Source organism: Orcinus orca, chromosome 5 (genome assembly GCF_937001465.1).
Source record: "Orcinus orca chromosome 5, mOrcOrc1.1, whole genome shotgun sequence".
Taxonomy (NCBI): domain Eukaryota; kingdom Metazoa; phylum Chordata; class Mammalia; order Artiodactyla; family Delphinidae; genus Orcinus; species Orcinus orca.
Genome location: NC_064563.1, coordinates 65,125,654 through 65,146,864, shown reverse-complemented (window position 1 = coordinate 65,146,864; position 21,211 = coordinate 65,125,654). Strand labels below are relative to the sequence as shown.

General features: G+C 35.3%; 1 protein-coding gene across 4 annotated transcripts in view; it reads left to right on the top strand.

The window, feature by feature from the left end:
- The window catches only part of DCUN1D1 (defective in cullin neddylation 1 domain containing 1), a 30,829-nt gene extending 10,620 nt beyond the window's left edge, over positions 1-20,209 (top strand). For 3 of the 4 annotated variants that reach the window (XM_004278402.4, XM_033403107.2, XM_033403108.2), the window contains exons 2-7: positions 1,992-2,208; positions 3,434-3,602; positions 5,801-5,931; positions 15,624-15,706; positions 15,946-16,042; positions 17,396-20,209. In XM_004278402.4, coding sequence (XP_004278450.1) covers positions 1,992-2,208; positions 3,434-3,602; positions 5,801-5,931; positions 15,624-15,706; positions 15,946-16,042; positions 17,396-17,475 — 777 coding nt within the window. In that variant the 3' untranslated portion in view covers positions 17,476-20,209. Of the gene's footprint in view, positions 1-1,991; positions 2,209-3,433; positions 3,603-5,800; positions 5,932-12,560; positions 12,643-15,623; positions 15,707-15,945; positions 16,043-17,395 lie in introns of those variants that run through there. The other variant, XM_049710656.1, reaches the window with a different exon arrangement.
- The last annotated feature ends 1,002 nt before the right edge of the window (positions 20,210-21,211 follow it).

Here is a 21,211-nt window from a genome sequence, read left to right as displayed (position 1 = left end):
GGTTAATCTCCAGTACTTTGTACAGCATTGTACAGTGGTCAGTGATGATTATAGTGACCCTTAGGTACTTCCCTGTTCTTCAAAGGATTAAAACATATGTCAGTATACTATATCTCTTAGATACTGTATCTCTTATGTATACTATATCTCTTAGAAAAGTATACTAATTTTAAAAATGGCTCTCAGTAACAAAAGTTGAAATCAAAGTGGTTTCCTTTCAGTTAAACAGTATATTAAAATAAGACAGGTATCTTCCTTGGCATTTGATTTCATTGTGGGTTTGTTGCAATTGAATAACATCTTGAGGAGAGACTTTTCAAGAGGGAAGACTCCTAGACATTTGAGAGATGTGTCCCATAATAAGATATGAGTTATCGGGTGTCCAGAAGTGGTAAAGTTATTTGTGAAATAACGGGAGGTTAGTGAATTTATAGTTTCTCAATTTTAATGGAGAACAGAGATTGAGATTTTAATCTGTAATCCTAAGCAATAACATATTTACAGAGAGAGAAGAGTATGGCTGACAGATTAGACTCCAGGGTATAAAAGATAGGGTTGGTTTTCATATTTGATTTTGCATAGTCTTATTTTTACTCTGTGGTAGGTAGAAATATTTATATCTTTGGTAGCCTTTTTCCTGAAAACCTAAAAAGGTTTATAAATATGTACAGCAAGCAGTGTGATTTATGGAAAGATTACTAAGACCCAGATTCATGAGAGCTTTCTGTTCTTGTCCCATTTCTACTAATAATAACCTGGGTGATTTTTAAAAATAAATTCCTTAACCTTTGGGGTCTGTTCTCTCATCTGTACAATCAGGTGGTTGAGGTTTGTGATCTGTCAGTTTGGGCCAGATCAAAAATGCTGGGGTTTTCAGATGTGTTGCTTAAACCACAGAACACTGTATCTATTAATGTGTGTCCTCCTCACATGCTTTTTTCCCCTTCATTTGCAATAATAGCTCAGGAAGAACCCAAGTATTTTGCTGAGAGATGGTATTAGGACTTGCGAGAGGGAAGAGTAATACTGGGGAGGCTGAAATTTCACAGGAGACTAGCTTGGGTGAGAGGAGAAAATGAACATGGCCCTTGATACTGGGAGAGAGTGGAGGGCCTAATTGCCTTGCTTCATTTTGCTTAGGGCTTAGATGAGAAATGAATATGTGTCAACACAAGGCCAGTGAGAGAAGGTTATTACAGTAGGCCTGAGGGTTAGAGAGAACGTCTACTAGATTCAGGCTAAGGGAAAGAGATGATTCTTTCAGGGTGAAAAAGAGAATTCTGTTAAAAATTACCTTTGTTGGAAGGATGCGGGGGGTGCTTGTTCATATTTCACTGCTTCTGATTTGACTGAAAATATGAGGAAATTCTATGGATAATTATCTTGGTTCCTGGACATGCGAGGAGAAATGCAGAGTTCTCACATTCTGTTGCTTTCTCACATTGGTAAAAATAGCAAGAAAACAAGGGGGTAGGGTAGGGGTGAGGTTGGGGAGAATTGCACCCCATATTCTTTATAATGGGTTTTAGGACTGCAACAAATACCTGTTAATCTCGTTGTTCCTCAGGGTCACTTGACTGTTCTGACTGGCTAAATAATGTCACCATTAGTGACGTTAGTGGTGGTCTTCCTCACCACTCCTTAAGCATCCCTTAGAGCTTTCTTGCTTGGTTAAGGTTTTGAGAGTAGCTCTCCTTCCCTTCGAGAGCCTTTGTACATGCTCACAGGACCCAATTTTAGGAGAAATGCAGGGTGGGTGAACTTCTGTTGCCTCTGTCCTAGTTTCTTTCCCCAAATGATACCAATTTTGTGTTTTAGATTTTTTAAAAATTTGTCTTTCTGATTAATAGATCGAAAATAAGTCTTGAACTAAACGTTTTAATATTTTATGAGGAAAAAGTACTGCTAAAAATGATTTAGTCAGCAGTATAGAAATACTTAGTCTTTTGTGATGTTACACAGAGTTTCAGTTGATTTTCTGGTTTCAATAGAACAAGTTGAAATCATCGCAGAAGGATAAAGTTCGTCAGTTTATGATCTTCACACAATCTAGTGAAAAAACAGCAGTAAGTTGTCTGTCTCAAAATGACTGGAAGTTAGATGTTGCAACAGACAATTTTTTCCAAAATCCTGAACTTTATATACGAGAGAGTGTAAAAGGATCATTGGACAGGAAGAAGTTAGAACAACTATACAATAGATACAAAGGTGAGTGTTTGCTTGTGACTTTAAATATTTTGAACGAGGTTTTCCAAATTTACATGCTTCTTGTGAGAAATCAAATGATACAGAGACCATTAATTGGGTGGATACAGAGCTCTTTAGATCTTAGAATTACTTTAAGAAATCTGAAAAATTATTTTCTTCTTTTCACTAAAATTTCTTCTTAGTGTCTTTATTTCCTCCCCCTTTATCCGCCCCCCCCCCACCCCCCCGCCTTTCCTCCTTTGTGATCCAATTTGAGAATGGGGGCTGGGGGACTAGGTTTTTTCCCTCATTTTCTTATAAAACTCAGCTGAGTGGATTTTAAGAAAACCTGCCTAATAATTTTAATAACCTTTAAATAATTATAAAGTAATATACACTTAAAAAGTTAATGCAGAATAGATTGAATAAAGAAAATATTAATAGTTTCTCCATCTTTTGCTTATTTATTCTCCTGAGGGAACCAATATTTAATAGCCTGGTGTCCAACTTTCTGTGTCTTTTATGTTTATGCAGAAATATGTATGCAAAAAAAAATTTCAAAATTTTTCCAAAAGTGGGATTATATTTTATGCATAGCTCATGCCCCAAAAATCAAAGGCTGTGCAAATTTTTTATTCCTAGAGATGTTAGCAAATCACATTTGACAACAGTGTATGAGTGCCTCTTTCTTCTTGTATTTAAATTTTTGCTGTCTGAAAAGTAAATATTGATAGTTGGGGATTTTCTTCTTTAATTTGAACAACAGATGTTTGTATTGTGATTAAAATTGAATTGCAGAGTTTATGTTTTTTTCGATATTCTTTAAGAAGTGATTTCTGTAGTGAAATGAACTTTAAGAAAAAAAGAATTTCTGTGTATAATACTGTTTAGAATCCTCTGTAAAATGTGGCTATGTTCAGTAAAAATCCTTTATCCCTATATAGGAATGTCTCATTTTCTGAATGTGTGTGAAGTATGGAACTTTTTTCATATGAATAAATGAGACTTAAAAATCAGGTGCCTATCTGGATATATATCTTGCTGTTAATTGTAAGAATGCTGTTTTAGGGGCAAAGTGGCTTTAAATATTACAGGGGGAAAATATCTCATAGAGCAGTATTGCTTCATATTTTTGGTCTATCGTGATCATTTAAAAAAATGGAATATAAAGCAATACCTTTCTCAGTTTCAGTAGTAGCACAGTAAAGTATGGCACTGATTTCATATTGCATTGTTGTTTTTGAAGATCCTCAAGATGAAAATAAAATTGGAATAGATGGTATACAGCAGTTCTGTGATGACCTGGCACTGGATCCGGCCAGCATTAGTGTGTTGATCATCGCGTGGAAGTTCAGAGCAGCAACACAGTGCGAGTTCTCCAAACAGGAGTTCATGGACGGCATGACAGAATTAGGGTGAGTGTATAATTACCATAGGAAATTAGGTACGTTACTGTGAGAATTACTGTGGAACTGACATTCGTGCCCCCAAACATTGCTATAGATAGAAATGGGCTAATATGCTAGTTCCTTCCCATGTCAAGTTATTTGTGTAGTTAGTACAACCTACTCTATTTGTATTATGCTTTTATCATTTGTTTCTAAGGAAGATTGACTAATGTTAAAATTACTATGCTTTAATATTTTATATGGGTAAGTGAAATGAGCAAGTTTTAAGTTACTTCCTAATGTGAGGCTGTGAACTCTGAATTTATAAACAAACTCCTAGAATTTAAAATCTTGGAAGTTACTAATCACTTTTTGTTCTGCATAGACCTGGACAACTGATTAGCTAAATGTCTTGGTATAAATAGATTGAAAAGTCACAGGTAGCGGTTTTACCTGTGGCCTTTAGTTGTCTGTATTTGATGAAGCTCCAAAAGTATTCAATTTGTGGATCGGTAACAGGCTGCCCTTTCTGTTTTTAGTGGGTGCTTTTGAATGATAATAGCTAAACACTTTTTGAACGTTTATTTTCTTTCAGGAACTATGCTAAATAAGTACTGCACCTACCACTTCACAACAACTTTGTGAGAGAAGTGGTGTTTATATCCGCATTTTAGAGATGAGGAAATGGAGGTACAGAGAAACTAGAGAGGTAGTATTAAAGCCAGGATTTGGGCTCAGGCGTTCTGATTCTTGGGCCTGAGGGACATTGTAATCAGTCAGGGTCAAGGCAAGACACACAAACCATACCAGTAATTTGAGCAGGGTAAATTTAAAAAATTGTTTTATTGTGTAAATGGGGTAAAAGAAAACTCTAAGCATAACAAAGGTGGCAGTTGCAAGAAGCTGCCATCACCCCTGGAACGGAGGGAAGGAAACAAGGAAGGAGCCTAGACACTTCAGAGGATCCCCACAAGGCTGAGATTCCGACCGCAGAAAACAGTGCGTAGCTGCTGTAGGAGCACGCTGCTTGCCTTGCCTGCTTCTCTGGTGGAGAAGAAGCTCACTAGGGGCCACTTGCTGCAGAGCCATGCAAGTTGCCTCCATTGGTGAACACTGCAGGGACCTCCCAACACGCTGAAACCCTTGCTCTCTGCAGAAAACAGACTGGGATAAGAAAAGTTCCTTCGTCCTCTTCCAGCCTTTCATCGCCCTCTCTTGGTAGAACCTAATAGTGAACCAGCTGGCAAGAAAAATGAAGTTTCACAATTTGTAGTCCACTGCAGATAGTCACAAAGTAGGGCAAAGAAGGGTGAGTTTAAAGCCGAGAGACGATAAATTAATAACTGGCCTAGCCACTATGTTCTACAGCCAAAGCCAGCCTTATCCTGAACTTGCTGAAATGTTCTATGCCAGGACAGGTTTCATTAGAACTCTTTTTTTTTTTTTCCATTTAAAAGTGAGTTCATGTAAAATGTAATGAACTTCCAAATCAAAATTTTAATTTACAAACTAATCTGGGAGGTGTTATAAAGAGCATGGAAGGAACATAAAAGCAAAAATGATTTGAAGGAAAAAAAGTGGAATGCTTGGTTTGTGGAATCTATAACAGATCGAAGATTTCTACCTTATGGCTGTTATGTGGAAAGTAGGACTTGGTACTTGGACCCTTTCAGCTCCTTGGAAATTGAATGCTTTGCACATACAAAGTTTAATATTGATTTGAGGTAACTTCAGTTGGAGATGGTTGGAGATGATGTTTATTATGATACTTTGTATATATCAAGAAGTTTTCAAGAGGAATGCTTGTTTCCTCACCTAGTCAAGACACTATGCTTTCAATTTGTTTGGAAGCTAGACATGTGATTTGTTACCATGTAAGGAATATCTGCTACAGTTTGAACTGATGATTGTAAAGCTGATTACTATACATTCTCATCTGTTCACTACAGCTGACTTCTACAATTTGGATGTGTTGACAGTCCAGTGAATTACATAATTAAAAGTAATAGCCCATTTCTTTTAAAAATAGTAGTTATTTCTAACATTGAATCACCCCAGATCTTTTCTTCCTCCATGTAACCCCATACTTGTTTATGTAATGTAAAAAGATGAAAATTTAATGGATTTTTTAAGAAGTTCTATGAAATATAAACTGTTGTAGGAATAAATGTTCTTAATATATAGTGAAAAAGTTTATCTTTTATAAACTTAATTTTACACTATAGATGTGACAGCATAGAAAAACTAAAGGCCCAGATACCCAAGATGGAACAAGAATTGAAAGAACCAGGACGATTTAAGGATTTTTACCAGTTTACTTTTAATTTTGCAAAGAATCCAGGACAAAAAGGATTAGGTAAGAATTTTTAAAAATTATATTTGGTGTTTCAGATATATTCAAATACATTGACAGCATCACGTTTGTAATAGAAAGTTCTGTGTTTTGAGCATAAAGTCATTATCAGTTACTGAAAAATACTGAGAAACAGTGAACTTCTAGTTAATCAGAAAATACCCTGCCTATTCAATAACAGTGTTACCCTGGATACTATATGTGAACCACTGATTTTTTTTTTTTTTTTTAAGAACTACAGTACAGAAAATAGTTGTTAAAATTCCACTGACATAGGTATGTATGTTTGATCGTTTATTTTTCAGAAGATATTATAGGATCTTAGGCTCATAAGTTTTTCACTATGTATCTGTTGAAATAGCATTGTAAGATTTCTGAGTCACAGAATGCCAGATAAATGTATTCTTTTTTGGTGTGAATTATTTGGAAACTATAAGAAAGAATAAAAAAATGATTGTCATTCATAATCTTATCCAGAAATAGCCACCGTTAACAGTTTAGATCAGTCAGTTTATACTGTAGAAACAACCACACATTTGCTTTGGGGATGGCTAAGGGAAGTGGAGGTAAAAGCTACAGTGTAATTTGCAGATTATTCAGAAAAAGTAGACAGTAGCACATAATGCAAAATAATAAATATGAGTGTGAGGGTTTTAGATAAAAGGAGAAATGAGTAAAAGCAGGAATGGTTGGGAAATGCTTCCTGGGCAAGGAGTGATGAGAACTAAAGGATTTGATATTTGCGCAAGGGATGATGAAAAATGTTCCAGGGAGAGGATAGTTATTAACGAAGGTCTAAGACTTCAGAAATAAGCTTGGCTTCTTTGTGGAAGAGAGAAAATGATTTGATTTTAGTGGGAATGTTTGTTTGGAGCTTAAATTGGTGAGATAAGCCTTCTTTTAAAAACAGGACAGAAAGGCTTAAATTGGAATTTATGGGCAATGGGGATGCACCGAAGTTGATGGTGGCAGTAACAGCCATTTAATGTGGAGTTTTGGTGTGCCTGGCAGTGTGCTAAATACTTTACATACACTGCCTCATTTAGTGTTTAACAACTTTATGAGTTATTCATTCTTTCATTCAGTAATTCACCAGCTGCCATGTGCCAGTCATAGAGTGCTAGACATTTTTTATCCTTATTTGGCAGATGAGGAAACTGAGGCACAGCAAGTTAAATAACTTACCCAATGATGGAAGTGAGTTTTTGATTTTGAAGATACAGTAGTTGGAGAGGCTAATAGGGGCCTCTTGTACTAATCATTCTTTTTTAAAACATAATTCCTCCGTCATTTTGTTTATTTATTTATTTTTGGCTGTGTTGGGTCTTCGTTTCTGTGCGAGGGCTCTCTCCAGTTGCGGCAAATGGGGGCCACTCTTCATTGCGGTGCGCGGGACTTTCACTCTGGCGGCCTCTCTTGTTGTGGAGCACAGTCTCCAGACGCGCAGGCTGAGTAATTGTGGCTCACGGGCCTAGTCGCTCCAGGGCATGTGGGATCCTCCCAGACCAGGGCTCGAACCCGTGTCCCCTGCATTGGCAGGCAGATTCTCAACCACTGCGCCACCAGGGAAGCCCCTGTACTAATCATTCTTTATATTTTAGATTAGAAAAAAAGCTTTGAGAAAAGGATTATGTGACTAGGAATTAGACTGGAGGAAGTGAGTGAAAGCTAGTAGAAGGGATGAATATACAACATTTGTATTTGAGAATTGGCCTAAAGAGTGACTAAATGTGACTGAATTAAGATTTACAAAATACCTATTAAGCAATATTCGAAATAATGAAGTCTCCTTTCCAATTAATTTAGGTTGCATCTTATTCTTACAGGAAAATTCTTCATTTTGCAGGCAAAATAAGCTGGGATACCTAGTGTTAGTTTCTCTATCTTGTATCTGTGGCCACAAGTTAACTGGGCTAGTTTTTCTAGTCTCCTCTTTTCTTCCCACAAATAAAAACCAATTTACGGGGGCTTCCCTGGTGGCGCAGTGGTTGAGAGTCCGCCTGCTGATGCAGGGGACACGGGTTCATGCCTCGGTCCAGGAGGATCCCACATGCCACGGAGCAGCTGGGCCTGTGAGCCATGGCCGCTGAGCCTGCGTGTCTGGAGCCTGTGCTCCGCAACGGGAGAGGCCACAACAGTGAGAGGCCCGCGTACCGCAAAAAACACACAAAAAAACAATTAACGTCTTTGAACTTACATGTATATACTAAAAGAATTATTTGTGTTTAGAAATGTAGCACAATGTTTTGATACCATTAGAGAAAATGTTTTGAATCTCAAGTGTTGATTTAAAGGGGCTGAACCTATTCCTTAGTTATAACCCTACCCCTTACTAGAGCACAAAATAAATGATGTTTTTGGGTGACTATGTAGTCTTGATATTGAATCTTAGTTTTTATTATATTTGGTGAAGATAAAGCAAAATTAACATTTTTATAGCTGTTTGATATATCAATATGATGGTAAATTGGAATTTTAGATTACAGGAAAAGTTGAGAAAAATATTGTGCTGAAGGATTCGATTTTAAAATTATGTTTTATTCTATTATGTAGTAAGTATTGAGCTTAAGAAAAATGTAACATTGTTTAATGGTTATAGAGTTTCTGTTTTGTAAGACGAAGAGTTCTGGAGATTCATTGTACAACACCGTGAATGTAACTAACACTACTGAACTGTACACTGAAAAATGGTTAAGATGATACATTTTATGTGTATTTAACCACAATTTAGAAGTTGTTTTAAAAAAAGCCCTGAACCATAGAATATACAGCACAGAGTGAGCCCTGATGTAAAATACTGGACTTTAGTTAATAATATTGGCTTATCAGTTATAAGAAACATACCACACTAAAACAGTATCTTAAAAATAGTGGAAATGGGGGGAAGATGGGGTAAAGGTATATGGGAACTCTGTACTTTCTGCTCAGTTTTTCCATAAACCTAAAACTAAAAAAGTCTTAATTTAAAAAAAAGAAAAAAATGTAATAAAAGACAAATCATAATTTCTCTTTTTGTTTTGCATTGGTATTGGGTGTCAGGAAATGTAATGACTTGCTTAGTTGAAGAACTTAATTAAAAAGAAAACAGTTTTCTTGACAGCCTTTCTAAGGGTTCACAGGGCTCTTAAATTATAATATTTGGCAGAAAGGAATTAGGAGATCGTAGGAGAGGAGGTGAGGCCCAAACAAACTGGCAAAGAGCGACAGTGACAGCACTGCGGTTTATTTATAAATAGCTGTGCTAATTCTAATGAGAGCTGGTGTTTTCCATATTTTCTCATTTTCTATAACCTTATTTCTTGTGACACCAGGATAGGGTACTTCCTCTGTCACCATCTGCTTCAGTCACCTGCCATTTCTGATGGTCTTCTGAATCTTAAATTTGAAAGGAATTTCATAAGTCCTGTGTTAAATCTAACCTATGCAAAGTAGCACCTGTACCTGATGCTCATATGGCTTTTATGTTTGAATATACAGGGCGGGGATTGAACACACATTGTTTTAGAAAGTGGTCCATTCTTATCACAGAATACTCTTCCTTTGTCTTTATAACTTTTACCATTGTTCTTATTTGACCTTTGCTGCAGCACAAAGGAAGTCTAACCATTTTTTTTCTCATTTATCCCTTCTCCTTTTTTTCAGGTCAGCATTCCAAATTTTAACTGTTCTTCATTTGAGAAGACCTTTGTTATTCCGTTGCTGTCACCCCTAGATAACATTCCCAATTTCTCAGTTTCTCTCAAAATAGAGTTCGTAAAGCTGAACAGAATACTCCAGAAGGAGGCTATTTAATGTAGAATACTATGGATCCGTTATTTTTTGCGAGACTGTTCATTCTATTAATCTGTTCAAAAATTACATTTGTTTTTTACAGCCATGGTATTTTTAGGACCGTCCTGAACTTTCTTAAAGTCTGTAGGTTATTTTCTTATGAACTGTTGTGGTTCAGCTAGAATGTTATTACCTGTGCAGTTGATTTAAACATTTTTAACATTACTTGTCAAACATTCATTTAATATTCAGAAATAATTTTATAGAGTGTTTTTAATGTGTATTTTCATTTACGTAATCCCATTTGTTTCTCATAACAGCCCTTGGAGCTAAGTAAAAAACCTCTTTGTCATAAAAATGAGGAAACTCATGGTCAGAGAGCCTGACTTATTAAGGTCACATAACTTTAGAGTTGGTAGAATTGGGACTCAGCCTCAGATCTTCTGATTCCACATTTTATATTCTTTTTATTATATTATGTTGTGCTAACTATAGATATCTTTAGGTAAATTAAGACTTTGTGAATAGGATTTTAAATCCCCATTCATCCTCCCTAGTGAGTTGGCAACATTTTGTTCCCCTTAGGGATGGTTTTTGGATCCAGTCTCAATTCATTTCCATATTCATATGTCACTCAATTGATCATCTTTTATGAAACACATTGCCCTTGTTGATTCAGCCTGAAAGAATGACACTGGGATTATCTCTGTTTGCATTTTTAATTTTATTATAAGGGCTTAAGGATTCATTCTGCAAGTATCTCAATTTTAGGTAATACTATTATTAAGACTTGCTTGTATCTTTTTCTCTGTGTTATCCTTCTGTTTATTCTAACTGCTGTTGTTGCTTCTTGTTACATTATTATTGACTTTGTTCTCTTTCCAATACTGCTTCAGAATCTATAATAATAATTTTAAAAATTATTAAAAATAAACAATAGTAATAGTAAGGACACGTTATTTACCAGGCACTGTTCCAATGTTTTAGGTGTATTCACTCGTTTAATTATTACAACAACCCTGTGAGGGTAGATACTGTTATCTTTTTTTTAAACTGAATTACCAAGAGGTGAACTTAGTTGCCGGAGGCTACTTAATTAGTGGTGGAGTTGAGATTTAAGAAGCTAAACTACTATATTAAACCACTTCTCTCTAGCTGGGCTATTCCTTTGTCACTCAGACATTTCTAACTAAAGGGCAGCTTTCCTTCCTTTCCCCCCCTCCCCTCCCCTCCCCTCCCCCCCCCTCCCCCCCCCTCCCCCCTCCCCTCCTTTCCGTTTGTGTGTGTGTGTGTGTGTGTGTGTGTGTGGCCGTACCGTGCGGCTTATGGGATTTTAGTTCCCTGACCAGGGATTGAACCTGGGGCCCTGGCAGTGAGAGTGCTGAATCCTAACCACTGGACCACCAGGGAATTCCCTAAAGGGCAGTTTTTCATATGCTTGTGGCAATTGACATTTTATCCCTGTACAACTTAATCTTATGTGTTTCAGCTCCTAATAATAACATTAATCTTTTTGAATATTCCTGTTTCATCCAAAAACATTTATTGGCTGGTTACTCTGAGAGCATAGAGTTAGGAACATCTTAAGTCTGTCTGGGTGAGTTTGCAAAGTCTTCAGAAAGATTATAATTTTTGAGCCTTGAAGAATGAATATATGTTTTCAAAGCCAAAAGAAAAAGACATCTCTAATGTGGAGAGATTAGCAAGTTCAGTTGCTTAGAGGTGAGAGACATAGCACCTTTGAGAAACTGCAAGTAAGTTCATTTGACTAGAAATGTAGATTTTTATCTGAAGGCAGTAGGAAATATTGCAGATTTTAAAAAAGTTAATAGACTTTATTTTTTGAACTGCTTTAGATTTACAGCAAAATTGAGCAGAAGGTACAGAGATTTCCCAGCTACTCCCTTCCCCCACACTGCATAGCTTCTCCCATTATCAAATCCCCACCAGAATGGTACATTTGTTACAGTTGTACCTACATTGACACATCATTATCATCCAAAGTTCAACTTCACGGTAGGGTTCACTCTTTTTTTCTTTTTTTAATTTTATTGAAATATAGTTGATGTACAATGTTGTGTTAGTTTCTGGTGTATAGCAAAGTAATTCAGTTATATATATACGGGATACATATAAGATTCTTTTCCATTATAGGTTATTACAAGATATTGAGTATAGTTCCCTGTGCTATACAGTAGGTCCTTGTTGGTTCTCTACTCCATATATAGTAGTGTGTATATCTTAATCCCATACTCCTAATTTATCCCTCCCCTAGGGTTCACTGTTAATGTTGTACATTCTATGAGTTTGGACAAATGTATAATGACATGTATCCACCATAATATCTTCATACAGAGAAGTTTCACTCTCCCTAATAAACCTCTGTGCTCTGCCTGTTCATCCTTTCCTCCCTCCTAACCCCTGGCAACCACTGATCTTTTTACTCTCTCCATAGCTTTGCCTTTTCCAGAATGTCATATAGTTGGAATCATGCAGTATGTAGCCTTTGCAGATTGACTTCTTCACTTAATAATATTATTATGCATTTGTTTTCCTCCGTATCTTTTCATGGCTTGAAAGCTCATTTCATTTTGGCACTGAATAATTTTTCTTCATCTGGATGTACCACAGTTTATATATCTGTCTACCTACTAAAGGACATCTTGGTTGCTTCCAAGTTTTGGCAGTTATGACTTCTGTAAACATCCATGTGCAGGTTTTTGTGTGGATATAAGTTTTCAGTTCATTTGGGAAAATACCCAGGAGTGTGATTGCTGGATCACATGGTAAGCGTATGTTTAGTTTTGTAAGAAACTGCCAAACTGTTCCAAAGTGGCTGTACTATTTTGCATTCCCACCAGCAATGAATGAGAGCTCCTGTTGCTTCACATCCTCGCCAGCATTTGGTGTTGTCAGTGTTTTGGATTTTGGCCCTTCCAAAAGGTGTGTAGTGGTATCTCGTTGTTTTAATCATTGAAGAATTTTAACATGGAAGTGAAACCAAATTTATATGCCTGAAAGGTCCATCTGAAAGCAGTGTGGTCCTTTAAAAGGTGTGGAGGCAGAACTAGAGGAAGAGAAATTGGTTATGAAGCTGTTGCAGTGATTTAGCTAGACATGAAGAGGCCCCTAGCGTAGGCCCTAGCAAGGGATGGAGAAAAGAGAGAGATTTAAAAGGTGCTTAGAAGCCAAAATGAGAAAGCTTTGATTGAAAGTGTGATGAGGAAGTTAGTCTTAACCCCCATTTGGGGATATTTGGAAATGTGGGGGGGGTATTTTTGGTATTGTTGTAACGACTGAGGGCTTCTACTGGGATTAGGGGTCTGCTAAATGACCTGCAGTGCATAGGACTTCATTTCCTTACAATGAAAAATTGTGTTTCATTGAGAAACACTGTAGGGTGATGACATTCATTGAGAGAAAAGAAAATGGTAGGTCTGTAGTTCAGTTTGAGCCCTGTTGAATTTGAGTTGTTTGTGGATATCCAGTTGAAGATGTCCTTAGGCAATTAGATGTAAGAATCTAGAATATAGAAAGAGCAGTTTCAGATTTAGGACTTGTTAGAGATGGTTTGAGCATATAACTTGAAAAAAGGTAAAGGTTTGAAAAATCTACTGAGAGAAGTAGAGGTGGTTATTGCTGACGTACAGTGTTATAGAACATCAACATTTAATGGAGAAATGGAGGAAGAGGAGCAGTAAAAGAAAATAAGGCCAGAGAGGACAGAGGAAAATCAATAGAGTGATACCATTAAAGCTGAGAGAAGCGACAGTTCCATCCAGGAGGTGTACTCAGTTTTGTCAAATACGGCAGAGAGCCAAGTAAATTAAGGACTTAAAGGTTTATTTGGCAACCAGAAGGGCTTGGTGACCCTTCAGAGATTACTTTCAGTGGGGTGAGTGACGGAGGTGGACACTAGTTTATAGAATTAAAATGTGTGGTAGGTGAGGAAATTGGACAATGAATGTAGATTACAAAAAGTTCTTTTAACTACCTGAACTTTCAAACATCATATATGTACACTCCTATTCTTGTAAGATTCTTAGGTTAGTATATCAGCTGAGAAATGGGCCTTTATAGGTGTCTCATGGTTTACAGTTATTTGAATATTTCATTGTTTCTCATCCTTATTTTCTAAAAATTAATTGAAAAGGGAAAAAAATGCTAACACTAGTAATAAGCTTAGTTCTCATAAATTTAATGCATTTGAAGTGAAGAAGGATATCATTAAGCATGCTAATAACAGCAAATCCTACTATACATGCTAATAAGAGCGATCTTACTGCACTTAAGCTAGACAATTATATGTTTGGTTGGTAAAGAAAAGAATAAAATTAAAGAACCTGGAAGGAATATTTGGTATAGAGCTTTAAAGACTGCAAAGATTAAAAAGGAATTGTGATTAGTTAGGGGTTGTTGTCATATTTCTAGTTCTCTTAAAACATGGGGATCTGAACTGGACTTTCAGACATGTTTTCATGAGCACATTAAAAATAAAAGTAGAAGACTCATGTACTCTCTCAAGATGATCTGTGAAGGGAAGGAGAAAGAGGGTAGCTTGTAAGGGAATGGAGAGATACAAGAAAGATTTATTAAAGATAGGTGATAACTTGAGCGTGTTCCTTTGTGGAGGGGAAAGCTGGAAGACAGGGCAAAGTTGAAGATACAGGGAGAGAAGAAAATTAATCAGTAGACCAGATTCCTTGAAAAGGCAGGATGGCATATTGGATCCATAATAATGGTGTTAGGGGCTTAACCTTGGATGGGAGAAGAGGCACCTTTTCCAAGGAAACTTGTTCATTCAGCAGTTTCTGAATGCCTACTGTGTGTTTCATTCTGCTAGTTTGGGGATATGTAGTCCCTATCCTTGAAGAGGTTAGGGTCTAGTGAAGATGGGGGATTTTTTGCCTTATGTCCTATATGTTTTTTTTCAGGTAGGATGTGAGTCTTTTTGGAGTCTTTCCTAGTCTTTCATGATTCCTCAGATTATCCAGAGTAGTTTGGAGATCATATCTGAAAGGACTTTTAAGTTACTTGGGATGTAATTTTTCCTGACCTGGAAATGTAAATTTACTCATAAAAGCTTGACCTAACTACTTTAGTTCTTTGAAAGAGATCATAGTTCTTTCTCTCTGTTGTTATGACAGATATAGTTTTTTGTCATGTGGTAATATTGCTTCTTTATCCTTATCGGCTCCAAAACCAGTTAAATAGTCATTTATATCCTCTTCATCAGACTTTTAAAAAGACAAATCTTAGTTTATTATTAATTTTAAATTTTTAATATTCTTAATGGTCTCCTTGAGGATCAGTCAGCCAACAACTTGGAGCGTAAGATTGGTTAGGATTGTGGGTAGTAATTCTTTGCATTACAGCTTATAGGTGTACCTCAGTGATTTACAGCTGGGGGCAGTTTTGCCTCCCAGGGGACCTTTGTCAATATGTGGAGATACTTTTGGTTGTCACCACTGGGGATGGGGCAGAACTGCTACTGGCATCTAGTGGATAGAGGCCAGGGATGCTGCTAGTGCTGTAATGCACAGGACAGCTTCCCACAACAAAAAATTATCTGCCCCAAAATGTCAAAAGTGCTGAGGTCAGGAAATACTGGTGTACATTAATATTTGAATACTTATGAGCTAGTCAAACATGCTTACCTACGTTATCTTATTTAAACTTCAGAAACCCCTTATGAGGTAAGTGATATCCTTCTTGCCCTGAAGGCACCATTCATTTGTGATGGAAGCAGGATACAAAGCTTGGACTTAACTCTATAGGAAATTTTTATTATGTAAGTATTCAGGACACAAGCCTTTTTTTTTTTTTTTTTTTAAAGGCTATCTTTTGTCTTACCTGGTGTTTTTTTTTTTCAGGGACAAATATTCCTGACATTTGAAGTATATAATTTATTTTTAATATTACAGATCTAGAAATGGCCATTGCCTACTGGAATTTAGTGCTTAATGGAAGATTTAAATTCTTAGACTTATGGAATAAATTTTTGTTGGTAAGTTCATATTTTCTGCAGTTCGGTGTTTTCTCTAAACTTTTGCTTTGTTTGAAGATAAATTAACATTTTAAAGCATAACTAACTCATTTCAGAGCATGTAATGGACATAGAATGAAAAATTTGATTTCCAGAATTTTATTACATAGGTTGTTTTGCATTCTTGTATTTGGTATCATCTGGACTGTTTTTTTGAAACTCTTTTTAGTGATTTGGATGCTTCTTTTTTTTTTTAATAGGAACATCATAAACGATCAATACCAAAAGATACTTGGAATCTTCTTTTAGACTTCAGTACAATGATTGCAGATGACATGTCTAATTATGATGAAGAAGGTAATGAACATTTTGCTCTATCAGTTTTTTGAAAAATTTGTCTTCTTTTATCACACAGTCTTGAACTTCTTGTCTACTTCCGTTTTTCTTAGAGTTAATTTCCTTCTTCTGAGCTTTTATTTGTGCTCTTCTGAATGTATGAAATGCCTTCATCCTCTTTACCAATCTGCATTGTTTCCTTAAATACCAATTCTGTGTATTCATGTCTTCCAGAAAGGCATGAGTACTTTTCATCCATGTTTTAGATTTTCAGTTTACTTTAGGAACCTATTCTTTTCTTAATGTACTTTTATAGTACTTGTATATGTATTTTTTGTTGTTGTCTGTTTGTTTTGTCTGTGAACTTGATTGTAAACTCCTTAAGTTTAGTGACCTTGTCCAAATGGAAACGGACTTTAGTTTCCTACTGTAGTACTCTTGGCATTCAGTAAATATTCACTGATTGAATGCTTTCTGCTGTTTCTTCATGTATGTATAAGGATGATTTTGCCATCCACTATCAGGACATGTGCTTTTGTTTTTCTGGAACTGGCAGTGATTTACATTTGTTTCTTCACGCATACTTACCTAGTTCCCCTTGAGAATTAGCAGGATTTTTTTTTTTTGATATTGTTGAATAGGCAGAGGTATTTTTTGAAAAATCTCTAGTAACCTTGGTCTCCTTAAAAGTGTCCTGGAACTACTTAATGTAACCAAAGATAATGTTATTTCCTTATCTTTGTTTTCATTGTCATGTATTGTCTTCTTTAAGAAGTGAGAAATGACTGATAATTGATAATTGTGCTTTCTGTTAGACCTTACACAAAAGTGAAGAACTTCCTGATTTGGAGGTTGGCATAGAGAAGAGGCATGTATAGAGGCATGCGTATATGTAATTTAAAATCCTTTAGTAATTTATTATCATGAAATAGGTTAGAGTTTGATCCTTGCTGTTAATTTCCTTTGTAAGATTGCCACAAAGTGCAAAAAAAGATTAACTCCAACCTACTGTGCTTTCAGCAGCACTGGCAGCATGTCATCATATCAAGGTCAGATTTGACCAAATTACTTCAGTGGCCTGGCTTCAGTGGCCTTCAGAAAACCATAATATTATTAGTTACCAGAAGGATTATTTTTTTATCATTCAAGGAATTATCAAGTATTGGAATAATAGAGAAGAGAGAAAGGAATACTCTAGGTAGAAACTCTAAAGAGCTAGAAATTTGGAAGTCCTATCAGTGGGAATACTTATAATGACATACTTTAACAATTATGGGGAAGATATTTTAAAAAAATAAAGGATTCTATTAAAATGTTAGCCTTATTTCTGCTTTTCTTTCTTTCCTTTCTCCCATCCCCCCACCCCCCCCACAGGAGCATGGCCTGTTCTTATTGATGACTTTGTGGAATTTGCACGCCCTCAAATTGCTGGGACAAAAAGTACAACAGTGTAGCACTAAAGGAACCTTCTAGAATGTACATAGTCTGTACAATAAATACAATGGAAAATTGCACAGTCAATTTCTGCTGGCTGGACTGAACTGAAGATCAATCCTCACAATTCAGACTGAGGGTTGAGACAAAACTTTAAGGATACATCTTGGACCATATCGTATTTCATTCTTCTAATGGTGGTTTGGGCTTGTCTTCTAGTCTGGGCCGCTCTAAACATTTATTATTCCAACATTGTGGATTTCATCTTATATCTGTGGACCATCCTAGTTTATTCTCCCATAAGTCTTAGAAGCTTTATGGTGATTATTTTGAAGTTTCCATTCTTGCATAAAGCACAATGCTGTCTTCATCAGAAAACAGTTTGGCATAAGAATTAAACATGTGAACATCACAATTTATAAAAACTCCTTAAATATATGCTTTGGGCTAGTTGCAAAGACTATGCTGATAGCACTTCCAGTGAGAGTGATATATTTAAGTGTACCAGATCTGGAATGGTGTTTTGGTATGGGGGGATTTTTTTTTTCCTGGCGAATCACATGTATTGTTAACGTGAGTAGAGAATCTGTTGAAAAAAAAGTCAAAATAACCAACGTGAAAAATTTTTAGGATAACTTGGTGTGCCTACCCAAAATTTTACTGTGTTTTAGACCCTCGATTTCAGAAGGTTCCACAGAACTAGTCTGCACTTATCTTACCCATGTTTATATATAGTTGTCTTACAGGGGGTTTTATTTAGAAAAACATCTGCATAATGTTAGATTCTACTCCTGTCTACATTATGCACTCCATAATTGGATTTCATTATGATTTTGAAACGCTTATATGCCTGTCGAGTAAGTTAAAGTATTTAATTTGTTTTGAATGTTTTAGATTGCTACATAATACAATATTCTAAATTTAGGCATGAGGGTTTATTTTTGTTTTTTGGGGTTTTTTTGGTCAGCGCACTATGGAACACAAATGAAATTCTCTTAATTTATAAGAAGATAGTAGGAATTAAATTTTGAAAATGGTTGTAATGAGCCATAAAGTTCAATTCTTATAATATAGGTACTGCTCTTTCAGACAAATAGTCCATTTTTGATGACTTCTTATTTTGTTGAAGTTGCTTTAACTGCTAATCACTGTGGTTGCCAAATATTTCAGGAGCAAAGATTTTCAAGCAGGCATGCACTTGATGCAAAGTACCAATCTGGCTTCTATTTTCGTAAATTATTTAATTTTTACTGTTCTTTGTTTCACTCAGATTAGCTCAGTTTTCACATCAAAGCAGAACTCTGTCTTGTATGGTTTTTTTTTTTTCCTTCATTACAAGACCCATGAACTGCTTTCATGCTGAAAATGCTCATTTCTTTGTTCACTTCTTGACCTGTGAAGAAGGGTTTATTGCTTTCTTAAACATTTCTATAAGGCAGGTTAAAAAATGTAAAATTTCTGATATTGGATGACTGGTTTTTAGCAGGAGTAGATTTTGCTTGGTGTATCCAGGCACTCTAAGTTCTAATGTTGAAATTATCAAAGGTATGTACTTCAGAATAGCAGTACATTATAAGGTATATGCGGAAATGATTTTAAGAAACAATGATATATTAAAACTACTTTTTATTTACGATTTTGAAATTGACTAGAAAGCTTTCCCCATAGATATTAATATTCTAATCATAACTTTAATTCAAGAATATGATTCTATCAAAAGAAAATTTTGAAAATTTCTATTCAGGTTACTGGAATTGGTTATTAAAAAAAGAAAAGAAAAAAGAAGAATCCTGCTGCTTTCAGTATTTCCTGATTTCATATTTGTAAATATTAAGAGGAACTTCAATTATGAAAAATTTTTAAAAGATATATATATATAAATGTACTATTTTGTTTCCTGTCTTGAAGATTTTGAGTTATGGTATTGTTTTTGAATTGATTAATTAATTCCGGTATGCTGTGTTTTGAAATGAGATCCGATTAGCTTTTTTTCCCCAATATAAATTGTTTTTCATAAAAGTCTGATATTGATTCGTGGCCTAGTGCCTTGGGTTTTACAGACTTTTCCTTTTAAATGCAAGACCTTTTCAACAAAATAGTGTTTGTCATCAGTTTGGTACTAAACATTTATAATTACTATGTAATTATAAACAGAAAAATACATAAAGCTTTGAATATAATCATGTAGCATAAAAGTTAAGGTTGTTAACTCTATGATGGCATCTTAGAATTAAACAATACTATTACTAGGGCTGAAAAGAGAAGACTGATTTAATGTGGTGTGGTTATTCTGAGGATACATGTCTGGTTACAGGGAATATTTTGTACTAAAAAATGCTTACACATAATGGCCGTGTGTGTGCGTGTGTGTGAAAGAGAGAGATTGACAGGTTGAAAGAGACACACATGCTCACACACACACACGCACACACACACACACACACAACTTGAATTGCTTTAATTCATTAGTGTTTCAGTCTTCATTCTGGTAAACTCCCCATGCTGATTCTTTGTTTTAAACTGAACCACAGGTACAGTTTCCTTTTTGCCAAATGTCAAAACAGGTACACATTTTACAATGTAATGCTTTTTAAATAGTAAAGTGTATAAAATTAGAAGTGCCCACATATAAAAATACTTGAGATCAAGATTATCTTTAGTGACTATCATCTGCATATCTCTGTAAGTTCAATTGTGTTTCTTACATCCCTGTCATATTACCAACAGAGGCAATAAAAGCTTCAGTGAAATTGCCATGACTAAATCTTTTCACATATTATTTCAGTGTAATACTTTTAAAGACTAAAATATACCAGAAAACTTTTCCAGAAAGGATAATTATTTATGGAAAGAGCATTATAATGGCAAGTTTTGGGGAGAAAAGACATGCCAAGTCTTGTTTACTACATTTAAAATGTTTACAACTATACTGGGCTGCTTTATTTAATTAACAGTACTGTAGTTGTGTAATACGGCTTTGTAAGTATGTGTTCTTCATTAGACTTTTAAAAAGTTTTAATGAGAGAAAGAAAACAATAAAATAACATGGGAAATCTTTTATATAATATGCTTACTGGGGAATTCTTATTTAAGCAAGGTATAGTATTTTTTTTCCTCAGAAAGATTTAAGTGAATGAAGTATTCATCTATTTTTTATTTGACGATAATCAAGAGGTTTGAGTAGTTGTAGCCAGTTTAATGTGCACTTTGCTTAGATTTTTAAAAACATGTTACAATGAAGACTACGTATTGTAAACCTTCTGTAACTTTTACGTATGAATGACAGAAGAAAGTTAAACCTAATGAAAGAATTTTGGAATAAAAAAAGGAAAGTGGTGCTGGGGAAATTTATTATAGTTCACGAAGTATGCCTTTGTAAACCTGAATCAACTTTTAGCAAGCATTAATTTATGGAGTTCTAAATGTTAAATTGTGTATATTTAATAGAAAATACTTACTTGACACCTCAGCAGTTTTCTTTAAATGTTACTTTATACTTTTAACAATATGATTTATATTGCATACATAGATGTTTTGATAAGATTTTATCAAATTTGATAATGTAATGATAAAATGTTTTTAAAATGTGAACTATTTAACATATAACTTAATATCTGAGGACGCAATACCTGAATTGTGATTTCTACATAATGTGATAATTAGGGTTCAAATTATGGCTCATCATTTAATTGATTATAAACGAGTATATTTCTGAACTCTTTACTTGCCTCCATTTTTACAATCATATAGCAATAA